Source organism: Penicillium diatomitis (assembly GCF_028827545.1).
Source record: "Penicillium diatomitis strain IBT 30728 chromosome Unknown utg000005l_segment0_segment0, whole genome shotgun sequence".
NCBI classification, from domain to species: domain Eukaryota; kingdom Fungi; phylum Ascomycota; class Eurotiomycetes; order Eurotiales; family Aspergillaceae; genus Penicillium; species Penicillium diatomitis.
The window spans coordinates 1,008,548-1,021,072 of record NW_026623177.1 but is presented as its reverse complement, the minus strand read 5'-3'; the positions used below and the strand labels follow the sequence as shown (position 1 = coordinate 1,021,072).

At 49.7% G+C, this 12,525-nt stretch overlaps 3 protein-coding genes across 3 annotated transcripts; 2 read left to right on the top strand and 1 right to left on the bottom strand.

The window, feature by feature from the left end:
* Positions 1-135: 135 nt before the first annotated feature.
* N7539_004985 (AAA-ATPase Vps4-associated 1 family protein) lies at positions 136-910 on the top strand (the record flags this gene model as incomplete). Its single annotated transcript, XM_056934587.1, has 4 exons — positions 136-249; positions 336-608; positions 670-737; positions 796-910. 4 exons carry the CDS (start codon positions 136-138, stop codon positions 908-910), a joined length of 570 nt encoding a protein of 189 aa, XP_056789781.1.
* A 5,363-nt stretch (positions 911-6,273) lies between these two features.
* Positions 6,274-7,908, bottom strand: dspC (dual specificity phosphatase YVH1; the record flags this gene model as incomplete). Its single annotated transcript, XM_056934586.1, has 4 exons — positions 6,274-6,745; positions 6,846-7,199; positions 7,496-7,717; positions 7,865-7,908. 4 exons carry the CDS (start codon positions 7,906-7,908, stop codon positions 6,274-6,276), a joined length of 1,092 nt encoding a protein of 363 aa, XP_056789780.1.
* Positions 7,909-9,633: 1,725 nt separating this feature from the next.
* N7539_004983 (uncharacterized protein) lies at positions 9,634-10,358 on the top strand (the record flags this gene model as incomplete). Its single annotated transcript, XM_056934585.1, has 2 exons — positions 9,634-9,706; positions 9,919-10,358. The coding sequence occupies 2 exons, from the start codon at positions 9,634-9,636 to the stop codon at positions 10,356-10,358; spliced, it is 513 nt and encodes a 170-aa protein (XP_056789779.1).
* Positions 10,359-12,525: the final 2,167 nt, after the last annotated feature.

Here is a 12,525-nt window from a genome sequence, read left to right as displayed (position 1 = left end):
CCCCCCCTCTCCACTCTCGCGGGAATACCCTCATATCGCAACAACACCGAGGACAGATAAGTTACAAGTTGAAACCCGACATTGAAAACCCGACCTTGTCCTCTAACCCAGAACTCACCCTCCTGCTCGATAGTCATGGCCTCCTTGACCAATGTATATCATTTACGTCGTGTCGCAGACACGTCTGCCAGGCCCTGTTTGATCTGCTATAAACCGTCGACCAGCGTATTGATCACACCCGACAATAAGGTATTGATAACTGTATCTCACTACTGGATTTGTCTAAAACTTTCTCAGATCTCCGTCATCGACGGGATATACTAATTCCGGGGTAGGATTTTTTCTATGTCTGTCCAAAACATCTCCAGGACCGCCACTTCTGTTCACCTATTATCGATGCTGAACGAGAAGCAGCACGCCTGAAGGAGCAGCAAATGGCTGAAGAAATTGAGAAAGTCAAGAAAGAGTACGAAGAGAAACAAAAACGCAAAAAGGAACGCGAGAAATCCAAAAAGGACGACAAGGACGATTCAAAAGACAAGGACGCAAAAGACTCCAAACAATCGAAGGAGTCCGAGGCAAACGAAGAAAAAGAACGCGATGAAAAGGTACGCCTTCTGAGCTGAACTGGAGATATGGCCCCGAGTCCTCTAATTTAGCATGTTCTAGATTGATGCCATCAAAAAGGGCAATGCGGCAAAGCCAGATGACAGTCAACGCGTCTTTGCACTTCACAAGTACGTTGAAATACCTAGACTCTCCGAATGCAAGCCATCTGACTATTGGTGCTTCAAGGACATTTTACCAAATGCGAATCGACAGGCTGAAAGGTATTGAGATGGCTAAACGAAATCAAGAACGAATGAAAAATCCGTCCTTGTTCCCTTCCGTTCCATCCAACGACCTTTGACCTGTTCCGATCAGGAACAGGACGAGAAAGGTGTTTGAAGCAGGCTGCTGCACTCTTCATCCGGTCCCACGAGTCTTAACGAGCCACATCGGCTCAGGCGTTGCTGGTGCATATTCGCCTGTTGGGCGTGATCCCAGCACAGATTACAGTGTTTCGGGGCTTTTTCGCTTCACTCTCCATGTGAAGGACGCCATATTGTGTAGTGTGCCCTGCACGCGTCCATTTACGTGCACCGTGTTCCGTGTCATCCGGAGACAAGCCTTTCTCGCGCTTGATCTCAAGATCAGCACGTGAAGCGAGCTGGGAGACGCTATACCAAACGAACCCAGTCGCCAGACTCATAGCAACGACTGGCAAATTTATAACAAGCGGAGCCACCGTTCCATCTGACTAATACCGGGTGTAAGGAGTGGAGGTATGGATTCTGTCTATATGGTTCTCCCAGAAGCTGTCTAGGCAAGCAGCCTACTGCATTAGCGCTCTGGTACTGGATTGACATGGGCGATGATATGACGGGAGCCAGGAAGTGAGCAGGATTGGTGAAAGCGGCTGCCTATCGCTCAATATCCCTCAGAAAGCCAAATGGCTGGAGCCTGATACGATTTCGATTTCAATTCAAAAGTTGAAATTGAGGCGACAATGCAAGCTTGGAAATTTCGCTCTAGGGAAGATTCCACCGTCCTCCAATGATCGACGTTACATCCGCCGATCCTGCCGATGCAGTGATCTCGGAATGTGTTGAAGGGTGAAATCCAATATGAATTGCCAGTCGTAGAATCGGAGTACACAGTTTCCCGTTCTACTTGTTGACAGGGCCTGACTGTACATGGATCAAGAGAGGGGTGAATATGGCTTGTAGAGCGTCACTAAGAGCTTGGCAAAATGTAAGCGCGACGGCTGGAAAAGGCTTGGGCAGATCGCCCATCACATTGCGAGTCCGTAAGCACTAAGACGCTGTCATGCAAGTCTCAGGTCCGAGGCAGAGGCAGTAGGTAGTAAGGTGCTAGGAGTAGGTAGTTGTTGGGCGTCGACTGTCGACTGTCGAGCGTTGAGACCCGAATGTATTGATAATTGCAGTATTTATTGCTGGAGCCTGTTTCGTGTTGTTTGATCTGAACTTTTACCTTGACTAGGGACACGTGCAAATACCCCCTTTGGGACTGGTTCCGTATGGATTTTCTTGACAGCGAGTACATTGCAGATTGAAATGCAGAGAATTCGTTCTGCCTGCGACGTTCGTTGACAACGATGGACTTCTCGTAGAGAGGGCGTTCAAGTTCGTATGCGTATTCATGACTCCATCTGGCCATGGAATCAACCTTCCTTTTCTCTCTCACATTCATTCTCAATCTCTTCGTATATTGAGCCAAGGCCCGGAAATCTGTATCACGAAGGGAAGGACATTCGAAAAGAAGGATTATGAAACAGAGTAACGGTGCAACACAATTTGCATGGTATCTACCATCCACTGTAGTATACTATATCACCACAGCGGAAATAGGCACGGTCATACTACTTCCACCCGACATGGGATGAAAGCGAGACACTAGACCCCCGTCTTCGTCCATACTTCCTCCTCTCCGGCCTTGCAAGGCTCCGGTTGAAACTGCCCCGATGAACGTGTGGAAGAGAGCACGGTGCATCACTGGATTTACTACTGCTTCACTGGATACCCACCTGTGCACACTGCTCTCTTGCCGCCCACACTGGCGCCAGCAAGCTCGGTACGAAGCGGATTGAGCTTCTCATTGTATAGGCCCGTACGGTCCTGAGTCCCTGGACCATGACATTATTTCTCATACGATCTACATCAACGCTCAAGCTTCTGCCGGCAATTAATGTTTGTAAAAGAATCCACGCCCCATTATTGTATGTGAAACTATGACCAAAGATTTGGATTCGTATTCAGATGAAGACCATGTAAAAAGACCATGTGGGAAGGCCTACGCGTCTGTTATATAGCCCACCCGACTAAACCTAGACTCATGCCTTCATGCCTTTGAGAACTATGGCTGCCTCATAGCGAGGCAAAGACTACAAGGTCAGGATATCACTTCTCTAAGCGTGCTATATGATCGAATCAAGTACGATCCATAGATTAAAGGCCCGTGAGCAAAAGTGTGTTTCACACAAGCGAAAGACTCCTGTAAGTACTGAAGTTGTCTGTGACTCTACGCAGTATGTGGTGTAGGTGACGAGGTGGAATGAGACAAACATTCCGACCAACTCACCCCATTTGAAACTTGCTTGTTGACTCGTGAGCAGCAGCACTTCACCAGTTGAAAGAGCCAACTGACTCTTTTGAGCACGTGAAGCTTGGGCTCTCTGCTTCGGGCCAAGGTCGGCGGCTCCAGAGTCCAGACATGAGAAAGTCAGGCAGGTGCTCGATAAAGTCACTTGTCAAGTTGTCAGTGTCCGCCGGTCCGGGAGTCGGGAGTGGACACTGGACAGACCACGGTATTGACGATACAGAGTCACGAAACAGAAACCGAACGTAATCGATGGACGTAAATACATTACATAACAATCTAATACAACTGCTGCGCAACCCTCACTCGGCCATGGAACTCCTGACACCAATCGGAAAGAGCAGGAAGCAGACCCGCTTTGCACAGCCTCCCTCGAGATGTGTGCGTCCACGACTGATTTTCCTTGTCCTCCTCATTTCCACTTATCCCCCGCCCCCTCCCCTGAAGCAACTGAAGGAAACTACAGAAGACTCGCGATGAGCAGGAGGAGCCTACGGTACTTCCCCAACTAGGGGTAGTGAGGGCAGGTCATTGCCGCAGTCGTCCCTATACCAGCGTCATCGGCGTCGTGGTCGGCGGTGATCCCTTCTTTTTGATAGTCCGCTTTGGGGGCCTCGTTTCAAGGTTGGCGCCGGTCGTAACTAAGCCCTGTAGGGTTGGCTGGGTCGAATGTTCCATTGGATGGTCATCGGAGGATTGGCCCAGCTTTGCCGTCAATTGGCGGCCGTTTCTTTACGCAGAGCCCGGATATGCAAAGTGGTCATTGCCGGGGTTGCAACTTGCAACCATTGCACAGATGCACTTATCGTCGCAGCTCCCAGGATTCCTACGAGCAGCTTCATATACTGGGATATGGAAGAGGTCATGACTGAATGGGCCAGCTCTGTGAATCATTCCAGTTCAAGGTTGTGTGGACTTGCATCGGTGGAGGCAGGCATAGACCGCCTCCAATTCCTGGATTACAGCCAATGCACACGCGAGTTCCCCCATCCGGTGGCGCGCTGACGGCGCGTTGGCGTTGGTGGGGCGAATCCTGCGTACCCGGATGGATACAAGGGAAAAGGCTTGAACCTGTTCGTCCAGAGCCTACTAAATGCTCAAAGTGCTGCCTGTAGAATAGGGGACATACGCAATAGTCCATTGAATGACCCGTTCACGGATCCCTAAGCTCACGACTGACTAGTGACTACCTCCACCTTGGCGGGTGTCTCTTTAGACTGCCGTTGGAAGTCGTTGATTTCGCTGTCCAGCAAAGCAAGCGAACGTGGTTATATCGACATACTAGAGAGCAACAAAGATCAAACAGATATCAAACAGATATCGGGACTCAAGTGCTCGCACCATCTCTCCAGCTGGCGTAAAGTCACTTGGATAATTCTTCCAGAGTGGACAATGGACATCAACATGGGGGGGAGACGACACGCGAATTGCTTATGGAGAAGTCCAACAAACAGCGACGCGGCGGTGACATAGCACGGTCTGTATTGTGCCAGACCGCCAGTAGTGACGTCCTGTAATTCGATAGCATGTGCAACTGTGCATGAAATTAGGAATCGGGAGCAGAACTGGGGTGATTTACGATGAGGGCACTCGTATCGAGATAACAGGGGACGTCAACCAAGCCGGAGGTGGTCTTCTTCTGCGAGACTATGTACTGTAGGAGTAGGACTAGGTCATAAGGTACTAAGGTAGTACAATACACCACTCCCGAATCCGATAACATCAGTGATCTTACAATGTATTGTGTTAGAGTGATTGAAGGGTCAAAACACGGAGTTAAGATCAAATTGCTGACCCAATCGATTAATCGCTCGACGGATAGAGGGTCTCCGCTACTGACAGACTGCTACTGTCCGAGTCCGTCGCCTTCCAGTGGAATCAAGCATGGCTGGTTTGGGGTAATTTATCGAAGACGCGCACGGGCTCCAAGGGTGCAATTTAAGTTTGGGTCGGGTGGTACTGTCACTACTGTGCCTGTCAAAGTGTCTAGTCTTTCGAGTCAGGAAGGCGTGGAATGGGTCTGAGATGCTGGTGACAAACGGGGACATTGGGGCACGACATGACTTGATTAACCTATCTAGTACTACTACCTAGTAACCTACTCCTGCCACCTACTCCTAGCCTCCTACTACCCACATAGTGTTGGTAAAGCTCTACTGTAACCCATGGACGGCATCATTGATGGCGCTTAACCGGGCTCGCATGTGATTCAGTCATCACATGGCACTGAAATTTCCCCTCCCGGAAAAACGATACAATAGCACTGAATTCAGTCGTAGTACCTTAGGTCGCACTGGAGTTAGTTCAACCTATAAAGCACCATGCGACAGATTAACAAGAAAGTAGGCCCCGGGTTGAAGTCTGCTGATAAAACTATTGAAGGCCCTCACAGGTTAAGGTTTGGCCTCAAGGCTTGATCTCGAGCGCCATGTATGAGCCTGACCAAAGACTGAGTACGATAATTAAGAATAAGTACTATGATTGCCTAACATTTGCTTGCATCCCCCCGCTGTCTAGTTCTTGTCCGTTTGTGGCAGCTCGAAGCAGGTCGGAAGAAGCCTCTTTTGCAGTAATACAGAGCCCCCACTATCGAACACATACCAAACTCGGCAATTAAATCCGTTAGCATCGTCGAGTGAGAGAATAATATGCGGGATAGGCTACCGCCATATCCACTTTCCGCTAGTACGAATGATAACTCCGAGCAAAAGTCAATTGGTGCGGATGCAAACTACAGCGTCATGGCCGAACTAGTGAAAGTGAAGGTGGAGATTCGTTCGAAGTCTCGAAAAAAGAAAAGGATCGCAATTTGCTTCCAGGAAGCATACAACACACTGAGAATATGTTCGTGGGATCATGTGGGTCGGTGACAAGTTCAGAAATAAGCTTTGTAGCCTGGAAGAACAGACCCTTGCTTACGACATGCCGTGTTCAGTGTTTGAGCCTCGACAAGGGCAGTGGAGGTCTTCCATTTACATTTGGCTCCTTCCAGATGGGGACAGAAACGGCGGAAGCAATGGAAGTCATGGTTGACACGAGTTTTACAGTACATGCCGCGCATAGCCGCGAATTCGTCATGCTCAATAATTGTTCAACAACTAGCCAGCCGCGTCATCATAGATTCCCACGTCCAGAGCCTGACTCTCCAGTTTCGGATGATCGCATCCCCGGAGGTAGACGGATGCCCATTGCCGGCGGGCCGCCAGATCCACGTGCTGCGGGAGTGACTCGATTCGCAATATCCACCCGGGCTTTGGCAAGCCCGATCGCAGGCACCACCCATCCGCCACAACTGCATTGCATGCCCTGCCAGGCAAACTTACCAATATTCGCACCGCAGCCGGAGTTAGGACACGTGAGGCGCCCCGATAAGGGAGCATCGACCGAATACTCGTCGTACGTCGAGTCCGCGTCCGGATCGGAGCCTTGCTGTACCGAGCCAGGGAAGAGACTGGGACGCATCCATTTGAGGGGATGCAAGAAAACATGAGCACATTCTGTGCTGGTTGGTTGTTTAGCGTAGCGCTGCGGCCCCCTCTCGTGTTTCTTGTGGTCGATGATGAATGGCGTTGTTGCGAGAGTGCGTCTGATGATGAGAATCAGTATCCGGTAATTTTGCGTATGCGTGTAGTCTTTACTCGTCCAGGAATAAAGAAAATGGGTCTTTGAAAGAGTTGAAAACATACCGGCACTTGCGGCACTTGATCTCCGCGGACCGACCACTATCGTTCGGCGTGGGCTGCACAGGCAGTTCATCCTCGAAGCGCACAGACTTGAGTTCGGGAGCACGTCCACAGGCAACGCTCTCTTCCACGTCCCGATGATACAGCCAGCGCTGATAGATCCGGTTCTCTGTGACATCGTCTGGACAGCCCATCTCATGGTAGAGCTCCAGTTGTCGCATGAAACCCTCGTTGGGTTCACAAAGTGGTCGAGACTGCCTGATGATGTCCAGAGCTGTTTGCGGTGTGAGGGCACCAGGCTGCTTGTGCATCATGTAGGCAATACACATCGTTGCTGACCGAGATTTTCCCATTGCACTGTATCAAAAGATCAGGCCCTGACTAGATAAAGGTAGTTCATCACGTTGCGTTGACTTCATCATGTACTCCCGCGCTCTCGAAAAAACAGAAGGTACTGTCCGAGGTTGTCAACAAGGACGTAGAGAGCGATGTATGTATATTGTATAATACACCTCACTCATCATGCGTGGGGCTGAAAAAAGGCGGACGAGCGTCAAAGGCATAGACTGAGCATCCTTGTGTATTCAAGCGGCGTGCCAGTCGTGACAGGCGTCAAGGTAAGAGGATAAGATCATGATGGGAAAGAGGCTTACCAATGTACCAAGACACCGCCGCCGCTGTCCAATCCAGCCTGAATGAACTTGATGGCAGCAGGGAAATGCTCCAATAAATTCTCATCCTCAACATCATCAGCATCTATTGAAAGATGCTGGAAAGAGGCAAACGTCTCTTCCGAAGGATTCAGTCTCAACACAGAAAGAACATGAGTAATGTCTGCTTTTGCCAGAGCAGCTTTGTTCTTGAGACAGAAGATCCTGTATAGGGACAAACAAGTCAGATCGATTGGTGTACATCAGAAAGCAAATAAGCTCAAAGATGCAGGTTTGAAGGCCCACTTTTCGAGCAATACTTCAAGCTGCAGTGTCATGCCTTTCACGACTACATAGTAATGCGTAGCTTACCCCCCAATGTAGATGTTATGGCCGGGAATCTGGTTCATAGCCATCGTGAAGATAGCAGTCAAATGATAGGTGCAACTTCAGGCTGGAATATATACAGGGTGTTGTTTGTGGTCAATGTTCAAAGCGGCACTGATCCTATGGCACGAGGAAAATGTTCGACCAAAGTTGTACAGCTGATGATCGATGTCCTCCCAATCGAGTAGCCGGAGATTTGCCCCAGGCCTCGGTCCCCACAAGCTGGATGAAACCCAAAATGGCAAGTAGGGTAAGGGTCACGCTTCTCAGGTGACCCAGGGACGTCCTTAGTGCCTGAGGCAGTAAGGACCCTCCCTGTAAGGCGTAAATAAACCTGATCAAAGCAACACCCGCTCATTGAACTAGATGGGACTTGGACACCGGCCTGACTCCTCAGAGTGTTCAGCCTCACACTAGATTGTGCCAATGCATCTCCATGAGGAAACACCAGATCGTCGAAGTAAAATTGACCCATCTTGTCATACCGTGCTACAGTCATGCATCGGTGGACTACGCTGTACGCGTCTTGTCGCAACTACGCCATTCGAAATGTCCATAATCCAACGTCCGCCAACATCTTCAGAAGGCACCGAGCCCGCCCGACTACCCTCGGGGAGAGCACAGTCCTAGTCATCAAAGAATATCGCAAATCCATATGAGGTCAAAGTGGGTTAGTATGGATGTGTATCCAGCAAGCAGCAGGGCATGGCTCATCCCAAGCTTGGAACTCGTATCCACACGATCGGCCATACCGGGCCATCCTGTTTCCAACCAATAAGACAAGCAAACAAAATCCTTCAGCCCTCACGCCCTTGGACAATTCATGCATGCTGCATACAGGGGCTGAGCATGACTCGCCACCCCTCGTCGTTCAGCTTGAAGTTGTTCGGCTTTCTCCTTTCTCCATTCAGCGCGGTGAAAGATGCACTTTGTTTTCCGTAACTCGAGACCCGCTGTGTCGATCGGAAGAGCCGGTAAACACATTCAAGCCTGACGGGGAGCTCACGTCCTGCGTCCAGTCTCATCCAGGAATTCAACGGCGAGGTCGTGGACATGTCTCTGACAAGCTTTGTACGAGGTCCACTCCGCGGCTGTCGACTGGATGATTGTTACGTTCCTTGTGAGAGTGGCCTTGGCACCTTCAGGAACCACTCTTTCACATGAGGCATTTAGACGTAATGAGAATAGGTGATGAGAATGATTCACCAAGTTTATCCACGATAAGGCACAAATCGCCGGTCGCCGGTCGCCGGTATCGATAATTGAGCCCATGAACCCTGGAACTCCAAAAGATACTAACTAGCCTGCCCTTCAAAAGCGAAATATACTAGATCCAGGCGGGCATACATCGTACGTATACCTCGATTGGGGACTGGCGTTCGCTCAATCAAGGTCAGGGCTCGATACAGTCGACAGTCTCGACACTGATTTTGGAGCATTACAGATGATATGTCCGTACAGTGACGTCGTTGTCCTTCGTCTTGTGACATTGTTTCCTTGGGATGTTTGTTCGCATAGCATTGCACCCGTCAGAGTCAACAAACTCAATGTACTGTTACCGATCTCTGCTTTGGATCCACCAGCAGAGCGAGGGTCAAGTGTTGCTCCTTGAACGTGTTCGACGGGTTCAGGTTAGTAGCTCGAGACCTCAAGTGATACGGGGAACTAAGCGCGGAAACTCAAACGTTTTGAGACCCTGCTAATACATCAGACTAGCGTGGCATAAACGATGTTAAGTAATGGGCCAGATCGTAATGGACCCTGAATCCTCTAAGCTTTATCGACCTACGGGCTTGAGTTCATCGTGCAATGAGAGTGCCTATAGACGTGAGATGACAATGATCTGATGACCATCCAATCCAGTCCATGGTGTCTGGCTTGACGTGTGATGAAGAAACAGGCATGAGTAGGCTCACTAATTTGAGGTGGAGAATTGACTAAATTACCACCAAGTTGGTACATCCAAGACAGGATACTATCCATCTCGAAAACCCTGGGCATTGATACGCGCACATTCAATACTGGACCCTGTCCCATAGGGCTGGCCGCCCGAGGTTATACGCCCAAGACCCTGGTCAAGGCTACCCGCAAAGTCGCCGTCACACCAATCGCTCTAAACCTCTGCGTCCCGACCTTCCGGTCCCATCCAATGATCCAGGGTCCCATGAAAATTTCTCTGCCACGCAGTGCCTCCGAAAGCATCATTAAAATCGACCTGGGAGTTGATCGTGAACAAACCTCCGGACTGATGTTCAAGCGACTCTTCAAGACCCAAACAGTGCAGATCGCAAACTGCATTTCACCCTGGCCTATCCTATTCTGTTCCTCTCCCGAGTATGGTGCGGACCGCCAGTGTGGCAGTGCATGCAAGACTGAGCACCAAGTGGAGCGCACTAGAACCCGGCGGGTCAACTTCCAATATCTCACGAATGGTGTTTGCTTCTACGTTGGTATGGCAAAAAATCAATCAACAGTTTAACGCTGTATCTTCTTTTAGACTGTCTTTTACCATATCCGTCGACCAACCGTTGCATCTTGAGTATCAAAGATAGGTATGTACTACGTCCGGTAATTTACAGTATCTGGACTCCGGACTGAGACTCAGAGACTCAGAGACTGAACCAGTGGACTCTGGACTCTGGAGTACTGTACTCAGTACTGTGAGATTCGTCAGGTGACGTGATGATATATGGAGTCGAAGATTGCCCTCACAAGCAGCCATGCCCAAGTCACAGTAGGAAATGGGTATGCGGTAGTAGTTAGGAACCGGTTCGGAGTTGGAGGTGTTGTATTGAAGTCAAACCAAAGTACACTAGCATGAAACCTAGCTCGGCATCACGCTTTTGGTTCATCTTAGGTAGAACGGGCAGTCTTCGATACAAACCGCGTGGAAGCAATCAGCAGGGCTCAGTTATTCATCATGCAACGCGTTCCATCACCGCTGCATTCCCTGCAGGCGACTCGATCAAAATTCCCGACAGACATTGTGGGGCTCCAGTGTATACATAAGGTGCAACAGTGAAATTGTGAATAGCGTGCCCTGTAAGGCTGAACATGTCATTTCCGGTAGAATTCATTCTCAGGCGATCAAAGCAATGGTCAGCCTTATGCCTCGTGCATTTTTTTCTTCGGTATTGTTCATTACCCAGAATACGTCATACGATGTAAAATCTGTATGTCTGTACCTCATTGATGAAATAGAAGGTGGTAAATTTCGATTGTTGGGACAACAAAACTTGCAAACACACGGTGATCATCATTCTGTACATCGGTCTAGGACTGCTACCCTTGTCAATAGGTACATACCTCACCTTGAGCCTGAGTTAGTCTAACGCTCTGCGCTAGCGCCACAGAGGTCCAATCAATCGGTTCCATGCATGATGATACGATCCTGTATACTGAGTCAAGTAAAGGCTGACTAGACCCTGCCAATCGCGACTACTGCAGGGCTTACTCCATAATTCTACTGGTTAAGCAATATCGAGGGTACCCCTTTAGGGCCACATCGTCTATGTCAGTGGTGGAAAAAGAGTTTATCTGCCACCATGCGGATGCCTGACGTGTTGTGTCATCCCGTTAGACCAGACAATTGTAACCGTGCTCAGAGAGTCAGTAGACTGAAGACCCAGTAGTCAGTACTGTCAGTACTGTACTCGTGTACTGGAGCGTACTTTACCAACATGTGATGGTAATCATGGTACGATACATATATGTATCTATCATACAGTCCCCACCACCCAGTGACCCACGGGCCACTGTCCAGTCACTTGGCCTTAGCCTTACCACCGCGGGAGTTCCGCTCAAGTTAATAATAATGACAAGAATATAATCGTCGATTATATTATTTTCCTCTTTCCCCTTTCGCCTTGTCAGTCTCAGCGCGGAATTATTTGGGGGTTTTTACAGAAATACCGAAACGATATTGTCATCAAATTTTCCCCTTCGAGATTCTCGTTTCACGTTCTTTGCCCCTCGCCGGCACATCGACGTGCTCCAGAATTTCCCCGTCACCGAAAGGCCCGCCGCTGCAGCTGTTGCCGACGAATTTCTGGGCCTTGGTCGTGTGTGTCGCACATCTGGTACGATTCAGTCCGTGACGCTATTTCCCCGACCCTGAATCTGGGGACTCGCAACTCCTTCGCCTCATCGCTCGGTGAGAATCGAACCACTCTGCTGGCTCGTGCCCAAGAGATTCTTGCGCTTACCCTGTCCTCAATCCACCGATCGACGGTCGTTTGGTCTACCTGACTGTCCTGACTGTCCTCGTCCCGTCCATACCTTGTAGGCTTGTACCTGCCCGAACTTCTTAGTATTACCAGGGTACTTACTTTCTTGCTACCTTACTAAGTTACTACTACCCATGACTATTTGACCACCACCACTTTCTTCCATTCGTCTTACTGCCATATCGATCATCGTGCCCACCTTCCACACACGTCGCCGTCTTCTCTTTTTTCCCCCTCCTTCCGACCCAGACTGTCATTCTGCCCATCTATTGTCCGGGCTTGACCGTGGTTCGGAACCGCTACGATCGTGTGAAGTGGAAGTGGAGACCGCTTGTCTTCACTTCGGTGCCCCGTGGTTCAGCTGCGTACATTCCTTTTTCATTCTCGCTGCGGCTGGAGACACCGGTTGTCTCGACCTTC